This window comes from Mustela erminea, chromosome X (genome assembly GCF_009829155.1).
Source record: "Mustela erminea isolate mMusErm1 chromosome X, mMusErm1.Pri, whole genome shotgun sequence".
In the NCBI taxonomy this organism is placed as follows: Eukaryota; Metazoa; Chordata; class Mammalia; order Carnivora; family Mustelidae; genus Mustela; species Mustela erminea.
In genome coordinates, this window is record NC_045635.1 from 31,383,363 (window position 1) to 31,401,805 (window position 18,443).

General features: G+C 40.5%; 1 protein-coding gene across 4 annotated transcripts; it reads left to right on the plus strand.

Moving 5' to 3' along the window:
- Positions 1–12,944: 12,944 nt before the first annotated feature.
- Positions 12,945–16,214, plus strand: LOC116583231 (melanoma-associated antigen B16-like). 4 transcript variants are annotated; one of them, XM_032331269.1, is made up of 2 exons: positions 12,945–13,019; positions 14,984–16,214. In XM_032331269.1, the coding sequence occupies exon 2, from the start codon at positions 15,050–15,052 to the stop codon at positions 16,082–16,084; it is 1,035 nt and encodes a 344-aa protein (XP_032187160.1). In that variant the 5' UTR covers positions 12,945–13,019; positions 14,984–15,049; the 3' UTR covers positions 16,085–16,214. The 4 variants fall into 4 exon arrangements, with proteins under 4 accessions (XP_032187160.1, XP_032187159.1, XP_032187161.1 ...); XM_032331268.1 differs by having other exon boundaries at positions 13,010–13,073; XM_032331270.1 differs by lacking the exon at positions 12,945–13,019 and adding an exon at positions 13,239–13,316.
- The last annotated feature ends 2,229 nt before the right edge of the window (positions 16,215–18,443 follow it).

An 18,443-nucleotide genomic window follows, 5' to 3' on the forward strand; every position in this document is an offset into this window, starting at 1 on the left:
TAGGGTTAGGTTGTGTACCTGAGACCTTTCTTGTTTCTTGAGAAAGGCTTGTACCGCTATATATTTTCCTCTCAGGACTGCCTTTGTTGTGTCCCACAGATTTTGAACCGTTGTATTTTCATTATCATTTGTTTCCATGATTTTTTTCAATTCTTCTTTAATTTCCTGGTTGACCCATTCATTCTTTAGAAGGATGCTGTTTAGTCTCCATGTATTTGGGTTCTTTCCAAACTTCCTTTTGTGGTTGAGTTCTAGCTTTAGAGCATTGTGGTCTGAAAATATGCAGGGAATGATCCCAATCTTTTGATACCGGTTGAGTCCTGATTTAGGACCGAGGATGTGATCTATTCTGGAGAATGTTCCATGTGCACTAGAGAAGAATGTGTATTCTGTTGCTTTGGGATGAAATGTTCTGAATATATCTGTGATGTCCATCTGGTCCAGTGTGTCGTTTAAGGCCTTTATTTCCTTGCTGATCTTTTGCTTGGATGATCTGTCCATTTCAGTGAGGGGAGTGTTAAAGTCCCCCACTATTATTGTATTATTGTTGATGTGTTTCTTTGATTTTGTTATTAATTGGTTTATATAGTTGGCTGCTCCCACGTTGGGGGCATAGATATTTAAAATTGTTAAATCTTCTTGTTGGACAGACCCTTTGAGTATGATATAGTGTCCTTCCTCATCTCTTATTATAGTCTTTGGCTTAAAATCTAATTGATCTGATATAAGGATTGCCACTCCTGCTTTCTTCTGATGTGCATTAGCATGGTAAATTCTTTTCCACCCCCTCACTTTAAATCTGGAGGTGTCTTCGGGCTTAAAATGAGTTTCTTGGAGGCAACATATAGATGGGTTTTGTTTTTTTATCCATTCTGATACCCTGTGTCTTTTGACAGGGGCATTTAGCCCATTCACATTCAGGGTAACTATTGAGAGATATGAATTTAGTGCCATTGTATTGCCTGTAAGGTGACTGTTACTGTATATGGTCTCTGTTCCTTTCTGATCTACCACTTGTAGGCTCTCTCTTTGCTTAGAGGACCCCTTTCAATATTTCCTGTAGAGCTGGTTTGGTATTTGCAAATTCTTTCAGTTTTTGTTTGTCCTGGAAGCTTTTAATCTCTCCTTCTATTTTCAATGATAGCCTAGCTGGATATAGTATTCTTGGCTGCATGTTTTTCTCGTTTAGTGCTCTGAAAATATCATGCCAGCTCTTTCTGGCCTGCCAGGTCTCTGTGGATAAGTCAGCTGCCAATCTAATATTTTTACCATTGTATGTTACAGACTTCTTTTCCCGGGCTGCTTTCAGGATTTTCTCTTTGTCACTGAGACTTGTAAATTTTACTATTAGGTGACGGGGTGTGGGCCTATTCCTATTGATTTTGAGGGGCGTTCTCTGAACCTCCTGAATTTTGATGCTCGTTCCCTTTGCCATATTGGGGAAATTCTCCCCAATAATTCTCTCCAGTATACCTTCTGCTCCCCTCTCTCTTTCTTCTTCTTCTGGAATCCCAATTATTCTAATGTTGTTTCATCTTATGGTGTCACTTATCTCTCCAATTCTCCCCTCGTGGTCCAGTAGCTGTTTGTCCCTCTTTTGCTCAGCTTCTTTATTCTCTGTCATTTGGTCTTCTATATCACTAATTCTTTCTTCTGCCTCATTTATCCTAGCAGTGAGAGCCTCCATTTTTGATTGCACTTCATTAATAGCTTTTTTTATTTCAACTTGGTTAGATTTTAGTTCTTTTATTTCTCCAGAAAGGGCTTTTATATCTCTCGAGAGGGTTTCTCTAATATCTTCCATGCCTTTTGCGAGCCCGGCTAGAACCTTGAGAATTGTCATTCTGAACTCTAGATCTGACATATTACCAATGTCTGTATTGATTAGGTCCCTAGCCTTCGGTACTGCCTCTTGTTCTTTTTTTTGTGTTGAATTTTTCCGTCTTGTCATTTTGTCCAGATAAGAGTATATGAAGGGGCAAGTAAAATACTAAAAGGGTGGCAACAACCCCAGGAAAAAATGCTTTAACCAAATTAGAAGAGATCCAAAATCGTGAGGGGGGAAAAAGGGGATAAAAAGAGGTTCAAAAAGGAAGAAAGAAAAAAAAAGAAAAAAGAACAAAAAAAAGAAAAAAGAAAAGAAAAGAATTTAAAAAAAAAGGAAAACACCTTTCAGAAAGTGGTTGTTTTTCTGTTTCCAGAATTGCTGTTCTTCTTCTCTTCGATCTGCCGATGGATTTTCAGGTGTTTGCAATCTTTAGATAAGCTATCTAGCTGATCTCCGGCTAGCTGAAGCAGTCTCAGCCTGCTACTTCTCCGCCATCTTGACTCCTCCAGACATGTACATATTAAAAGATCAGAGAGAAATTTACCACTTGTGTTAAAATAACTGTGTTTCTCTGATGGGAGTTTGTATTTTTCTTTATACTTGGCTGCACATTTCAAATTTTCAGTTTTCAGGTGCCTGGGTGGTTCAGTGGGTTAAGGTTCTGCCTTCGACTTGGGTCATGATCTCAGGGTTCTGGGATCGAGCCCCACATTGGGCTCTCTGGTCACGGGGAACCTGCTTCCCCCTCTCTCTCTGTCTGCCTCTCTGCTTACTCGTGATCTCTCTTTCTGTCAAATAAATAAATCAAATCTTTTAAAAAATTCAGTTTCAAATTTGTAGTTATCACATTTGCAATGTAAAAATAAAGATAAATATTTGTTCACTTTGAAAAAGATGATCCTAAACTGGCATATCAGAGAATGTGGTTAGCAGGAATAATTTTTCATAATGACAGTTTTTAAATAATGGAATAGGCTACTGTGAACAATTATGTATAGATTTTCTTTGTGGACATAAGATTTCATTTTCTGGGATAAATAATCAGTTGTATAATTTCTAGTTCATATTGTGAATATATATTTAGTGTTTTGGGTTTTTGTTTTTTGTTTTTTGTTTTTTTTACTTTTCACTAATATGCAGAGTTGCTGTACCATTTTACATTCCCACCAACAATGTATGGGTCTTCTAGTTTCTCTGCATTGTTATCAACATTTGGTATTGTTACCATTTTTTTAAAATTTTAAGTGTTCTGATAAGTATATGGAAGTGTCTCAATGTCATCCTTATTTTACATTTTCCTGAAGTGTAGTGAAGTTGAACTTCTTTCCATGTGCTTCCTTGCTATCTGCATATCCTCTTCAGGAAAATGTCTCTTCATATCTGTATAGGAAAAAATTCAATTTTCTACTTTCTTCTGTAAGGAAAAATCCATTTCTTCCATACTATATATTTCTGTCCCATGTGTCTCCTTTACTAGATACACAGAACACTCATACTTCTGACAATTCTGGTCACCAGATATATGGACGGTTTTTTCTCCATAACAAACAATTCTCTGTGACACCAGCTGGGTATCCTACAATTTAACTCAGTTCTGACACTATCCACCCAAAGATGAGGGCTCCGTTCCACAACACTGTCACCATCCACCACCTTGTTCCCCAGCCCCAACACTTCCTCCTCCCCCAGCAACACACATTTAGAACACCAGTTGCAGGCCCAGGTTGTCACCTATGCTTCTAGCCAACTTCAGAGGTTCCCAAGACCCCCTTCTTGGGTTTGATTCATTTTCTAGAGCAACTCATAGAATTTATTAAATGATACGATGAACAATATAGATGAATAGCTGGATGAAGAGGTCCATAGGGTGAGATCTGTTATTTGCCCTACTGGAAGTTCTCCCGACCCACTATTGGGATTTTATGGTGGCTTCCTCAAGTAGACATGATCAATGCCCCTCTCTCCCCTCTGGATAATGGGGAGAGAGGCTGATATTTCCAAGCTTCTAATCATGGCTTGGTTGGCCTTTCTGGTGACCAGCCCCCATCCAGGAGTCATCCAGGAGTCCACCCAGAGTCACCTCATTAGAAAAAATTATGGCCCTAGTGCTCTCACCACTTAGGAAATCACAAGGGGTTTTGAATCCTTGTGTCAGGGATGGGGTCAAAGACAAATATTACAACAAGAGATGTGAGATATTCCTAATGTTCTTATCATTTAGGATTTTAGGGGCTCTGTTCCAGGAATGGGAGCAGAGACCACTATATGTATTTTTTATTTCACGATGTCTTTAACTTTTTTTTTTTTTTAAGATTTACTTGTTTTTGTGTTAAAGCAGGGAGAGGGGCAAAGAGAGAAGGAGAGAGCGAATCCTCAAGCAGACTCCTACTGAGCACAGAGCCCAATAGGGGCTCTCACAGCAGGGAGATCATAGCCCAACCTGAAATCAAGAGTCTGACAACCAACTGAGCCCCCCATGCACCCTGTCTATTTCCTAATTAAATTGTTTCCTTTTTTAAATATTGAGCTTTCAGAGATCTTTAGATATTCCACATATAAATCTTTTTTACATAGATGAATGCTTAAACCGACTGACCTACCCAAGCACCCTGTTACAACATTTCTTTAAAAAATTTCATAAATTTGGGGTGCCTGGGTGGCTCAGTGGGTTAAGCCGCTGCCTTCAGCTCAGGTCATGATCTCAGGTTCCTGGGATCAAGTCCCGCATCAGGCTCTCTGCTCAGCAGGGAGGCTGCTTCCTCCTCTCTCTCTGCCTGCCTCTCTGCCTACTTGTGATCTCTCTCTGTCAAATAAATAAAAATTAAAAAATCTAAAAAAAAATTTCATAACTTTACATTTTACATTTAAATCTGTTATATTTGAATTTATTATTATTATTTTTAAAGATTTTATTTATTTATTTGACAGAGATCACAAGTAGGCAGAGAGGCAGGCAGAGAGAGAGAGGAGGAAGCAGGCTCCCCACCGAGCAGAGAGTCCGATGCGGGGCTTGATCCCAGGACCCTGGGATCATGACCTGAGCCGAAGGCAGAGGCTTTAACCCACTGAGCCACCCAGGCGCCCCATATTTGAATTTATTTTTATGTAAGATATCAAGTTTAGGTCAAAGTTTGTTTTTTCCCTAATGAATGTTCAATTGCTCCAACATCCGTTTTAATAAAATCTATTCATCCTCCATCTAATTACTTTTGCAACATTGTTGAAAATCAGTTGTCCATAGTTATGTGGGGTTATTTCTACAGTCTCTATTCTGTTCCAATCATCTATATGTCCATCCAACCATCAATATCACAGAATCTTGATTACTATAGCTAAATAATGTCTCAAAATCTGATAAAGCAGTTCTTCTCATTTTACTTTTCTTTTTAAAAATTGTTTTAGCTATTCTAGTTCCTTTGCCTTTCTGTATAAATTTTTAGACAAGATTATGTATATAAAAAATATTGCTAACATTTTGATAGGAATTGTGTTAAACCTATTTATTAATAGGTTTAATTAATTAATTGATAAGAATTGATACCATTACTATGTTGATTCTTTTAATCTGTGAACATGCTAAAGCACTCCATTTATTTATATATTATTTCTGGGTGCCTGGTTGGCTCAGTTGGTTAAGCGTCTGCCTTTGGGTCAGGTCATGATCCTAGGGTTCAGGGATTGAGGTCCAAATTGGGCTCCCTGCTTAGCAGGGTTTCTGCTTCTCCTTCTCCATCTGCCTTTCCTCCTGACTTGTGCTTTCCCTCTCTCTCTCTCTCTCATATAAACAAAAAATTCAATCTTTTAAAAACTGTATTTGGGGGCACCTGGGTGGCTCAGTGGGTTAAAGCCTCTGCCTTCGGCTCAGGTCATGATCCCAGGGTCCTGGGATCGAGCCCCGCATTGGGCTCTCTGCTTAGCGGGGAGCCTGCTTCCCCCTCTCTCTGTCTCTGCCTGCCTCTCTGCCCACTTGTGGTCTCTGTCTATCAAATAAATAAATAAAATCTTTAAAAAAAAATGTATTTGATCTCTGGATTTTGTTCTTTTCAGTAAACAAGGTCTGATGTTTTCTTAGATCTATACCTTTGTATTTCAGATTTAGGGGTTTTTTTGAGCAATTGTCAATGGTATTGCATCTGTAGTTTCTATATGTTTATTGATAGTGTATTGAACTTAAACTACTGGTGCCTGGATGGCTCAGTTAGTTTGGTATCTCCCTTAGGCTCAGGTCATGATCTCAGGGTCCTGGGATTAAGTTCCAAATGGGGCTCTCTGCTCAACAGGGACCCATTTCTCCCTCTGCCTGTCCCTCCTCCTGCTATCTCTCTCTCTCTGTCAAATAAATAATAAAATCTTAAAAAAATACAACTGATGTTTGTATGTTGATCCTATAGCCTGCAACCATGCTGCAATCACTTATTAGGCCTAGGAGTTGTTTTATAGATTTCTTGGGATTTTTTATATGCACAGTCATGACATCTTCAAAGAGGCAGAGGATTATCTACTCATATGTAATCCTTATGACTTTTATTTTCTTTCTTGCCTTAATGGGCTGTCTAGGAATCTAGCAGCATGTTAAATAGCAGTGGTGAGAGTGGACGTCTTGACCTTGTTCTCTATCTTAAGGGGAAGTCATTGAGTCTTTCACCATTAAGTATAATGTCAAAATAGGGATTTTCATAGATGTTCATTATCAAGTTGAAGGAACTCCCCTCTATTATTTCCTAAGACTTTTGTCACAAACAGTTGCTGAATTTTTGTCAATGATAATAACTATACTCATTCTTATCATTATTATTATTATTTTCTGTCAGTATGATGTTCTGTTCCTTTCAGACTTTAGTAACTTTTTTCTTTTTTCTTTGTCAGTCTTACTAGAAGTTTATCAATGTTACTGATTCTTCCTTTAAAAAAGCCCACAAAAAACACCAACTCTTTGTTTCATTAATTGTCTCCTCTTTTTGTTGCTTGCTTATACTTTCATCAAGTTCTGCTCCTTGCCATTTTTTTCCTTCCCATGCTCTGGGTTTATTTTGCTCTTTCTTATTTAGGTTCTTGTGGTATGAGTTTAGATTACAGATTTGAGAATTTTCCACCTTCCCCGCCTCCACTTTTTAAAAGCACTATCTTACTGCTATAAATTTTACTCAGCACTGCTTTAGCTGTGCGCACACAAATTTTGAAATGTTATATTTTTATTTTAATTCAGTTTGTGCATTTTTAAATTTCTTTAGAGACTTCCTCTTTGACCCATGGTGTATTTAGAAGTGTGTTTTTTAGTTTGTAAATATTTGGTGTTTTCTTGTTCTTCTGTTAATTGATTTTAATATTGATTCCATTATGGTCAGAGAGCATACTCTGTTATGAATATAATTATTTTCAATTTGTTGAGGTTTCTTTTATCAATTAGGATATGGTCTATCTTGGTATATATTGCATAGGATCTTGAAAAGAATGTGCATTCCCCTGGTTTTGTGTAGAATGTTCATAAATATTTTTAGAGTCTGTTGGTTGATGGTTCTTTTAAATCCTTGTTGATTTTGTATCTTGTATGTGTTCTATCACTTGTTGAGAGAGGAGTGTTGAACACTCTTCTTATGTCTTTATAAAATTAACATTTGTTAAGTGGAGCACAAAGTGCTACATAGTAAGCTATGTAGTTCAACAACGTACCACAAAAGAAAATGAAATTGAGTTTACTACTTACAGATCTTGGAGGAAGTACATGCCTTGAGGGACCACATAGGGAGATCAAAGCTGAATGTAGAAAGAGGCAGGACATGGAACACATGTCTTTATTAGTGTTCCTGGGTGAGTCCCAGGCTAAGGCTGGATTGGTCAATTCAAACCAAAGAAGCAGAGTTTTGGTGAATTACACAGGGATCTTATCTAAGGGGTACATCAAAGAAAAGGTTCTGGGAGGGAGGGGAGAAACTTGATCAAAAGAGCTGTTGGTGAAGTTGTATCAGGAACTTAACATTTGCTTGTGAGTCTTCAGGATGCTACCTAGTGCATGCATTTGCAGGAGAGGTTAATGTCAGTTTAAGGTCCCTGCAGGCTGCTTGGCCAAACAAAATGAATGCCAAGGCAAAAATACCATGGAGTAGCTGAGCTAAACTCTCAGCAACTCCAAACATACTTATAGATTTATCTGTGTTTCTTTTCAATTCTATCAGCTTTGGTTTCACATATTTTTCAGTTCTTTTGTTTGGTGAATCCACAGTAAGCATTGCAATATTTTCTTGGTTGATTGACCCTAGAGCTTGTAGAAAGTACTACAGTCGTGGCAACACAATGACCTCATGTCAGACTTTGTACCTGTAGAATTGTAAAATAATACATTTTTGTTGTTTTAAGCTGCTAAATTGATGGTAATTTGTTAAGGCAGGAAGAGAAAACTGATACGCTAGGATAAGCAATTCGTGCTATAAATTTTTTTGAATTACTGCCTTACCTGCATTCCACAGATTTTGATTTACTGTATTTTATTTTTTCATTTATTTATTTGAACACAATTTTAAATTTACCTTGAGAAATACTCTTTGCCTATATATATTTTAGAGGTATGTTTAATTTCCAATGGTTTGGAGATTTCCCCATTACAGCTCTGTTTTTGATTTCTAGTTTCATTCCATTATATTCACAAAACACACTCTGTATCATTTCATTCTTTTGCCATTGTTGAGGTTCTTTTATTACTCATGATATGGTCTAACTTATTGAATATTCTGTGTGTGCTTGAAAACAACATGTGTTCTGTTGTGTTGGGTTGTGTTCTATAAATATCATTGTATCCTGTTGGATTGTGCTACTGTTCAGTTCTATACCTTTATCCTATATTTATAACCTCTAAATCCTTGATGAGTTCCTTTCTATTACTATTGCTGATCCCTTGGAGAGAGGCGTTTAAATCTCCAACGATAAGCATGGATTTGTCTATAAATCCATTCAGTTCTCTCAGATTTTATATTATGTCTTTAAAGCTCTTCTGTGTGAGCATGCATATTAAGATTGTTATGTTTTTCTTGGGGGGGTCGGATGGGTTTCAGAATTGTCAAGTGTAAATGTCATGAAACAAGGAAGTTTGAGGTTTTGGAAACTGCCACTTCTTCAATGGGAGGTAATTTTAAGTTTAATAGGGTGGTGGGCCAGATAAAGCTCTCGGAGTGGTAAACAAAGGCCAAACACTCGGATGATGTATCTTAGAGTTGAGAGACTAGGCCTGGAATGAAAAACTGCTCACAAAAATTACTTTGGTATCTTAGATAAACCAGAGAGAATTTCCCCCTGCAGCAGTACTGGAAGGAGTTGTGCACTCATTCCCAGGCAGTTGAGCTCAGTACACAAACTGGGTGTTTTAGGAGTATTATGTCCCAAGAGGTTCTGAGAAATAAGCTAGCTTTGTTTCTTATTTTCCAATCCAAATCTCTTTGATTTATTTCCATTAGTTCCCTATATAGGATCTTCATTAAAATATTGAGTAGAAATGGTGATAGCAGGCATCCTCATCTCCTTCCCAGTTTTAAAGGCTCTCAGTGAATTGACAGCAAGCATAATGTTTACTGTAGAGTTTTCCTAAGTATCCTTTATCTAATGAGATAAGACATCTTTTCATTATGAATGAATACTGATTTTTATAAATCAGTTTAGCAACTTAGGAATGATTTTTTTTCATTTAGTATGTTAATGTGGTATACCCTTCGCTTACGTGAGTATGAAAACTGTCAGAATAAAAAGGTTTAAAATGAGTTTTTAATCTGCTTAGAACTAGAATTTCTATTAAGTGTAAGGGAGGATTTTAGTCACATTTGTTTTTAATATGAATATCAAAATATACCAGTGTGATTTCTTATTAAAAAAACAATATTCTTTCCCCTACTTCTCTGAGTAGCTAAATTTAATACACCAGGACACAAGATATAGTGCATCTGTTTTGGAGCATGGTATTCACTTCTTTTGGTCTATTTGTCTATGCCAACACCTATACCACAAACTCTTATTACTACAGTATTTAATATCACATCTTTCTTTCCAAGAGTGTATTAGCTATTCGTAGCCATTTGCAAGCCAATTTAAATTTCAGAATTACTCCCCACTCATCCTGGAGTCTGCTTCTCCCTCTGACCTTCTCCCCTCTCATGCTCTCTCTCTCTCTCAAATAAATGAATAAAATCCTTAAAAAGAATAAATTTTAGAATTATCTTGTCAGCATTCACACAGAATTCACATATATATAAACATTTACAAGTAAAAGCTATGTGGCTTTATTGAGGATGAGGGATTATGGTCATTAATAGGTTAAATTCAAGGAAAATTAACATGTTTACATAATTGAAACTTCCATGTAAAAACATATTTTCCATTTACTTAAGTCTTTAGCAATTTCAATAAATAATAGTTATATAATTTTTCCATAGTTCTTATATTTTTATTATATATATTTTTAAGAATCAGGTATTTATTATGATAATTTACAAGATATTCTTTAATTCATTATCCTACGTTGCTACCAAAAAGAAAGTGTCTCTTTGTTTATTGACCTCATAGCCAGTAATTTTATTTAAAGGCATTTTTATTGATTTAATAGTTTAACATTAGTATATTTTCCTCATATACACTTTATTCATGTTAATTATACTGACATTGTTTCTTGTTTTCTGGTTTCTATCTCTGTGATTACTACTGTTTCCCGTTACTTTTTGTGTGTGTGTTTATTAAAATATAGACTACAAATGGTGAAAGCAGGCATTTTTCTCTTCTTCTCAATATTAAAAGGTTTCAAGTTTTCCACATGAAATATGATTTTTACTCTGGGGTCAATGTGCAGAAATCAGTGGCTTTCTTATACACTAACAATGAAAATACAGAAAGGAAAATTGGAGAATCGATTCCATTTACTATAGCACCAAGAACCATAAGATACCTGGGAATAAACCTAATCAAAAAGGTAAAGGATCTGTACTTGAGGAACTACAGAACACTAATGAAGGAAATTAAAGAAGACACAAAAAGATAGAAGACCATTCCATGCTCTTGGATCGGAAGAATAAACATTGTTAAAATGTCTATACTGCCTAGAGCAATCTATACTTTTAATGCCATTCCGATCAAAATTCCACCAGGATTCTTCAAAGAGCTGGAGCAGATAATCCAGAAATTTGTATGGAATCAGAAGAGACCCTGAATCACTAAGGAAATGTTGAAAAACAAAAATAAAACGAGGGCATCACGTTACCTGATTTCAAGCTTTATTACAAAGCTGTGATCACCAAGACAGCATGGTACTGGCATAAAAACAGACACATAGACCAGTGGAATAGAGTAGAGAGCCCAGATATGGACCCTCACCTCTATGATCAATTAATCTTCGACAAAACAGGAAAAAATATACAGTGGAAAAAAGACAGTCTCTTCAATAAATGGTGCTGGGAAAACTGGACAGCTATATGTAGAAGAATGAAATTCGACCATTCTCTTACACCGTACGCAAAGATAAACTCAAAATGGATAAAAGACCTCAACGTGAGACAGGAATGCATCAGAATCCTAGAGGAGAACATAGGCAGTAATCTCTTCGATATCAGCCACAGCAACTTCTTTCAAGATATGTCTCCAAAGGCAAAGGAAACAAAAGCGAAAATAAACTTTTGGGACTTCATCAAAATCAAAAGCTTCTGCACAACAAAGGAAACAGTAAAAAAAACAAAGAGGCAACCCATGGAATGGGAGAAGATATTTGCAAATGACAGTACAGACAAAAGGTTGATATCCAGGATCTATAATGAACTCCTCAAACTCAACACACACAAAACAGGCAATCATATAAAAAAATGGGCAGAAGACTTTTTGGTAGATATCCTTTGTCTACTTTGAAAACATACCTTCCCTCATGAAAGAATAATGATTATTTTTATGAAACACATTTCTCTATCAATTGAAATACATTTTTAAAATTGATCTGTTGATATGGTATGCCAGTCCTTAACCTATTTGGCTTCAGATTCATTCTTCAGTCTTGTCTGTTCTGCACTTTTCTAAACACAATTCGTGGGGTGCCTTGGTGGCTCAGTGGGTTAAAGCCCCTGCTTTTGGCTCAGGTCATGATCCCAGGGTCCTGGGATCGAGCCCCGCATCAGGCTCTCTGCTCAGCAGGGAGCCTGCGTCCTCCTCTCTCTCTGCCTGCTTTTCTGCCTACTTGTGATCTCCCTCTGTCAAATAAATAAATAAACAAAGTCTTAAAAAAATAACTAAACACAATTCGGAGGCGTCAGGATGGCGATTCAATTCAGCCAACAGGAGAACTCACAGGAGATTGGACCCGAGGAGGATGGGAGTGCCCCAAATGTCTGTCCTTCCTATTCATCAGGTAGCTTCTGGTTTAATTACTGTATCTTGATTCCAAGGGGCGCCTGGGTAGCTCAGCGGGCTAAACCCTCTGCCTTTGGCTCAGGTCATGATACCAGGGTCCTGGGATCAAGCCCAGCATGGAGCTCTCTGCTCTGGAGGAAGCCTGCTTCCCCACCCCACCCTACCCGCCTGCCTCTCTGACTACTTGTGATTTCTGTCTGTGAAATAAGTATATCTTGATTCCAGCCTTCATCTCTGATAGCCCACCATAGATCCCCGCCCCTGCCTGTTTTGCGTTCCAGCTTCATTTTACACTGAGGCTGGGACGTGACCCATTCCACACCCGGCAAGGGTTTCAGGAGGTAAAGTCACCAAGAGTTTGCCAAGCTACGGCATTTCCCAGAAAGCCTTAAGTCACAAGAAAGGAGCCAAAATGAGAACTCCTAGGAAGGAGGACAGAAGAGGCCAAAATCAGAGAATGACGGTGGGTCACACAGACATGGGCCAGTGCCTACTTTGAGCCCTGCTGACCCAGGCAGGGCTCTCCAACTGAAGCATCCGCTCGATTTCCTCTTGAGGGTTCCAGGGGCGGGAGGACATATGCTGAGAGGCATGACACAGGATCACGGGCGGGATTAATTCCAAGGCTACAAGAAGTCAGCAGGACTCTAATGAGGGACCAGCAGCAACCACCACCGTGAAAGAACCTGGCACGCACAGCCCTGCCCTTGCTATTGGCCCGGAAGACCCCAGGAAGGTGTAACCGGATGTGACGCCCCTGATTTCCTCTACAAGACTGTCTGGCTGTGCGGCGATCCGTCTGGGGCTGTACGGGATTCGACCTGAGGTGCGTGGAACCACATCAGCAGAGGGAGGATTCCCAGGGTCTGCTTGGAGTCAAGTAAGATTCCAAATGAGAGCTGAGGAGACCCCGTATCACAGAAATGAGGGGACACATGAGCCGAGAGCCGCGGTCCAACTCCGGGTAACCCCAACCCCGTCTATCAGGCTGGTCTACGACACACTTCCTGTTTGCGATCTGATCGAGGTGACAGCGTTTCTGTTGTTGACCTCTTGGTAGTCCAGAAAAGGCCTCCCGAGTGAGTCCTGAGGGGCTCATCGACCCCAGACAGTGGCGGACTCGGTGAGCCTCGGCCAGTCTGTGAGCCCCGGGAGGGCTCGGGCAGGGGCGGTGGAATATTGCTGACTTCAGCCTCCAGAGTCTGAGGGAAGTGAGAGCTTAGCCTGAGGCAGGCTAGAGGTTAGCCTGAGGCAGGCGGTGTCCTGTGGGAAAAGAAGGAGCCTCAGGCCCCACGGGGTCTCCAGTAGGAGTCCCGGCGATGACCCCGAGTGAGTGCTCATGTTTCCCCAGATCGCGGGTAGAGGTTGTGGCACAGCTTTAAACCCCTGTGGTCAGGTCTTCCCTGTCCGGCAGATGAGGTGTTGCCACACTTCCCTTCTGAGTGTCTTAGACACGTGGGGCCTTGATTGGAAGGTGGAACCCCAGGTAATCGATGGCAGCGGGCACATCACCTACCAGTATTGGACTAGCACTTGTGAGGATGGTGGGACCGACCAACTGATTGATGGCAGAGGGGCTGCACAGAGCCCCTCTCCTGTTGTCAGCCCTGAGAGGCCCAGGGAAGGGATGGCAGGCAGAGGGGACTTTTCCTTTCTTCCTCTGGGGCTCAGGAACTTAAAGCATTTGTTCAGTCAGGAGTCCTAGACCCTGGCAGTTTTCATTGAGTTACGTCTGAAGGGCAAAGGTCCCAGACAATGACGGTCAGGAGTCTTCTAGTTCACTTCCTGCGCTGGGCACCTAGGGGATTGGGACATAGTCAGATTCAGCAGTGGACAGGGTGACCAGGCGGTACTGGAGTCCATGTGGACATACAGAGTCAGAACTGAAAAGGATCCACCCCAAAACATAGGGTCATCAAAGAGACCCTGGATCTTTATCAGTCCAGAGAACTCTGCACAGAGACTACAGGAGAAGATCCCCCTTCTTTGGGGGGTTGGAGACAGCTGGGATCCTTGGTGTATGTACCTATATCATAAGAGGTCATCAAGGAAAGGGATCCAGATCCTCTCACAGGTCACAGTAGGAACTTGAGTGAGATCCCACAGGCAGATGTACCCACCCCGGAAAAGAGGGACCTTTACAGTTTCTACCTCCTTCTGTCAGTCCAGGAAACCCTTAAAAGAGGGGGAAAGGAACCGCCCTTCTTCACTTCCTTCTCAGGAAACTCGTGAGGATAAGGCATTCTTAAATACAGAAGGGTTGACATTACATGGAAGTGTCAGACCTGAGACCCCACCAGTTGCCAAGTCAAGAACCCAGAGTGAATACTGAGGGTCTGCTGACACCAGGAGAGTGCAGATCATGAGGAATCCTGCCCTGAGCTGTTGTCAGCACTGAGAGGCTATGGGAGAGGCTGTCAGTAGACATGTGCCCTAATTACTCTCTACGAATCAGAAAGTGGAGGCTTTGTTCTGAAGGGACAATGTTAGGTCAGCAAACGAAGGGATCCCAGGACCTGCCTGGATTCAAAGTAAGCCAACAAAGTGAGAAGTGGGGGGACCACCACCAGCAGTATAGATAGCTTCCACACAGTCTTGCTGGCTTCATCCTCAGGAGCATTCAGACTCCTTCCTTCATTGTTCTTCAGGGGCATAGCAACCAAATGGTTGGGAGACCTGTGAGGCCCTAGAAGAGTGTTCCCAGGAGAAGTCCACTGGAGGCAGTTTTATCAGAGCCACCCCAGTGGGGTTGAGCAGCTGAGGCCACTCACGTCTCCTTCTTCCTCTTAGGCCGTGATTCCCCTTTGCCCACTCTCCTCTCCTCACTCCTGTCTATTGCTACTCATAAAGGTCAGCATGCCTCAGCACCAAAAGAAGCCACAATGCTTATATGATCAGTGCTTTCAGACCTGCAGTGAGATCCAAGATATGGAGGTTGACCAGGTCTCCAAGACTCTGCAAGAGACCCATCTCTCCTCTTATCCTCTGATACCTGGCAGTTCCAAGGAGGCTCCTGATGCTGGTAAACCCAGTACCCCTGAGAGTCATCAGAGTTTCTGCTCATCTTCCATCGCCATGACAACCACCTCATCAGGTGAATTGAATGAGGGCGCCAGTGGCCAAGAAGAAGAGGTTGGCACCTCATGGGCTGGGCCCACCCCCAAGAATGTTCCCATACGTGCTCTAGATGAGAAAGTGATTTCATTGGTCAATTTCATGCTCTTCAAGTATCACATGAAAGAGCCCGTGACAGAGGCAGATATGAAGGTCGTCATCAAAGAGTATGAAGACCACTTCACCGAGATCTTCCTGAGAGCCTGTGAGCACATGGAGATGGTCTTTGGCCTTGATGTGAAGAGAGTGGATCCCACCAACCACTGTTATGGCCTCTTCATCAAATTGGGCCTCACCTATGATGGGGTGCTGGATGGTGAAGAGGGCATGCCGAAGACCGGCATCCTGATCTTTATCCTGGGTGTGATCTTCATGAAGGGCAACAGTGCCACCGAAGAGGAAGTGTGGGAAGTTCTGAATTTGACGGGGATATATGCCGGGCAGAAGCACGCCATCTTTGGGGAGCCCAGGGAGCTCATCACCAAAGATTTCGTGAAGGAAAAGTACCTGGAGTACCGGCAGGTGGCCGACAGTGATCCGGCACAGTTCGAATTCCTGTGGGGCCCGAGAGCCCACGCTGAAACCACCAAGATGAAAGTCCTGGAGTTTCTGGCCAAGGTTCATGGGACTGACCCGAGCTCTTTCCCATCTTCGTATGAGGAGGCTTTGCAAGATGAAGAAGAGAGTGCCCGAGCCAGAATTTCGGCCTGGTCCACTTCTACTTCTGGGGCCACTGGGCCTTCTAGGGCCAAGTCCCGTCATTTCTCTTGCTCCTAGAGAAAAACCTGAGGCAGGTTTTTCACTTTGTGTTTGGGAAAGGGCAGTTAGTCTTCATAGAACTTAGGTCTGGTTTGGGGCTGAAAGGAATACGGTAGATATGCCTATGTGTTCCCAAATTATTGTGTAACTTGAAAATTTATTCTTTTTTAACATAATGTATTTGTTCAAATATTGTTTCTTTAACATAGATTTAATTTAATTTAGATTTAATTAGCTTCGAAATCTACAAGTTTATGGATGACATTGGTCACACATTTAGTGTTATAATGAATTTTTTTTATTTTATTTTTTAAAAGATGTATTTATTTGAGAGAGAGAGAGACAGACAGACAATGAGTCAGGCAAGGAGGAGCAGAGAGAGAGGGAGAGAGAAACCTTAGCAGACTCTGTGCTCAGCCTGGAGCCTGATGCCAGGCTCGATGTCACAACCCTGAAGTCACAACCCGAGTGGATAGCAAGAGTTGGATGCTCAACCAAGTGAACCATCCTGGTGCCTCTGCTGTAATGAATTTTAATAGCAAGTTTTGTTTTGTAAAAGAAATTGTGTAGACATTTATCTTATTTTGTCATCTGGAAGAACATGGCATTGCTATAGGCTATTCCTTTAGAAATGTGAACAAAATCTATATTCCGATAATTGCAGTCAGGAGAAAAAAATCTAAAAGATATTCAGATGTTGGCATTCCTATACTTTTTAATTTCTTGTTATGTAAAATTAAATTATATATGCATGGATTTGCTTAGCTTTTTTAAGAATGTATAAGAAACAGTGCTTAATAAATTAGAACTCATGTTCACTGGATCCTTTATTCCCCAAACTTTTATTGAATACCTAGTCTTTGGAAAGCACTGCACTACTTCTGGGAATGCTAGTATAATGACTCAGTACCTGTCCATAGGATGTTAACATATATGAGCAATCATCCCTTAAGGACAATGTGGGATCTTCAAATACCTAAGGAAAAGTAAAATGGAGGGGTGCATAAGTATAGGTGGAAAGTCCAAATGAGACTTGTCAAAGTTTTAATGCAGTTACATATGGCAGTTTTGGGCTTCTGGAAACTTTCAGAACTGAACTTTCAGAAACTTTCAGAACTGAACTTTCTTTCAGTGGAAGTTAATTTTACATGAAGCTAGCTGATAGGCCAGATGAACCTGAAATTATCATGAGCACAGACAGTTCCCTGAAATGGTGTGCCTCAGAGTTAAAACCCAAATGTCTGGAGTGGCAAACCGCTATTAGGTGTTACTCTTGGATCATGAGTAAGCCAGAGAGAAATTCTGATCTGGAATGTGAATGGAAGGACTTCTGTATTCTTGTCCTAGCACAGTTGATAACAGTGCATGCACCGGGCATTTTATGCACATCATTTGTAAGGAATTTCTGGAAATATAGATGGTGCTCCATTGAGATTAAACACACAGAAGCCACTGAGCTGACACTGTGCCATGACCTAGCCATTGCCCACTTCATCCAAAGCAAAATTAATTAAGCTGTCTTCACTGTAATTTGTCAATATTCTGAATCTCTACGGTGAAACAGTGAGTGAGTGGAAGAGTTGTTCCTTCACACAAATTTTAGGAACTGTGAATTACATCCACCTGGAGGAGATATTCCTAAACCCAAATTAAATAACACAAAATTTGAGGGGAAATTTTTATAAAGTTTTACTTGCTGAGGAACATTTTTGTCTGATTGGCTATAGCATGTCCTATAGCACTTTATCTTTTCTGAGAAGACATGGGTGGGGGTGGCAGAATTTGATATCTACATAATGACAGCACTAACTCTCATTCACCCAAGTTCTGAGATATGCCAGGCAATGTGCCATGTGCTTTATATACTCCATACACTTTCCAAGAGTCCTAGCAGGCATGACTTATCAAACCAAATTCACAAATTAAGGGGCGCCTGGGTGGCTCAGTGGTTTAAGCCTCTGCCTTCAGCTCAGGTCATGATCTCGGGGTCCTGGGATCGAGCCCCACATTGGGCTCTCTGCTCAGCGGGGAGCCTGCTTCCCTTCCTCTCTCTCTGCCTGCCTCTCTGCCTACTTGTGATCTCTGTCAAATAAATAAATAAAATCTTTTAAAAAAAATTCACAAATTAATATCCTGAGGCTCAAAGAGCTTGTAACTGTATTGCATTTCACATGTTTAGTGTGGGAAAGAGATGACATTAGACCTCTTCTCTGAATTCATCTAGAATGTACTCTGTTCCATTCTTCCCAGCTTGAGTCAGGCCTTCCATCTCCTCATTTATTATTCTTCTCACTACTCCTTAATGCCTTTCACTATATAGAAAGAAGGTTATTGTAACAGGAACTGAAAGAAGGTTTAAAGAAGGAATGTTAAAATA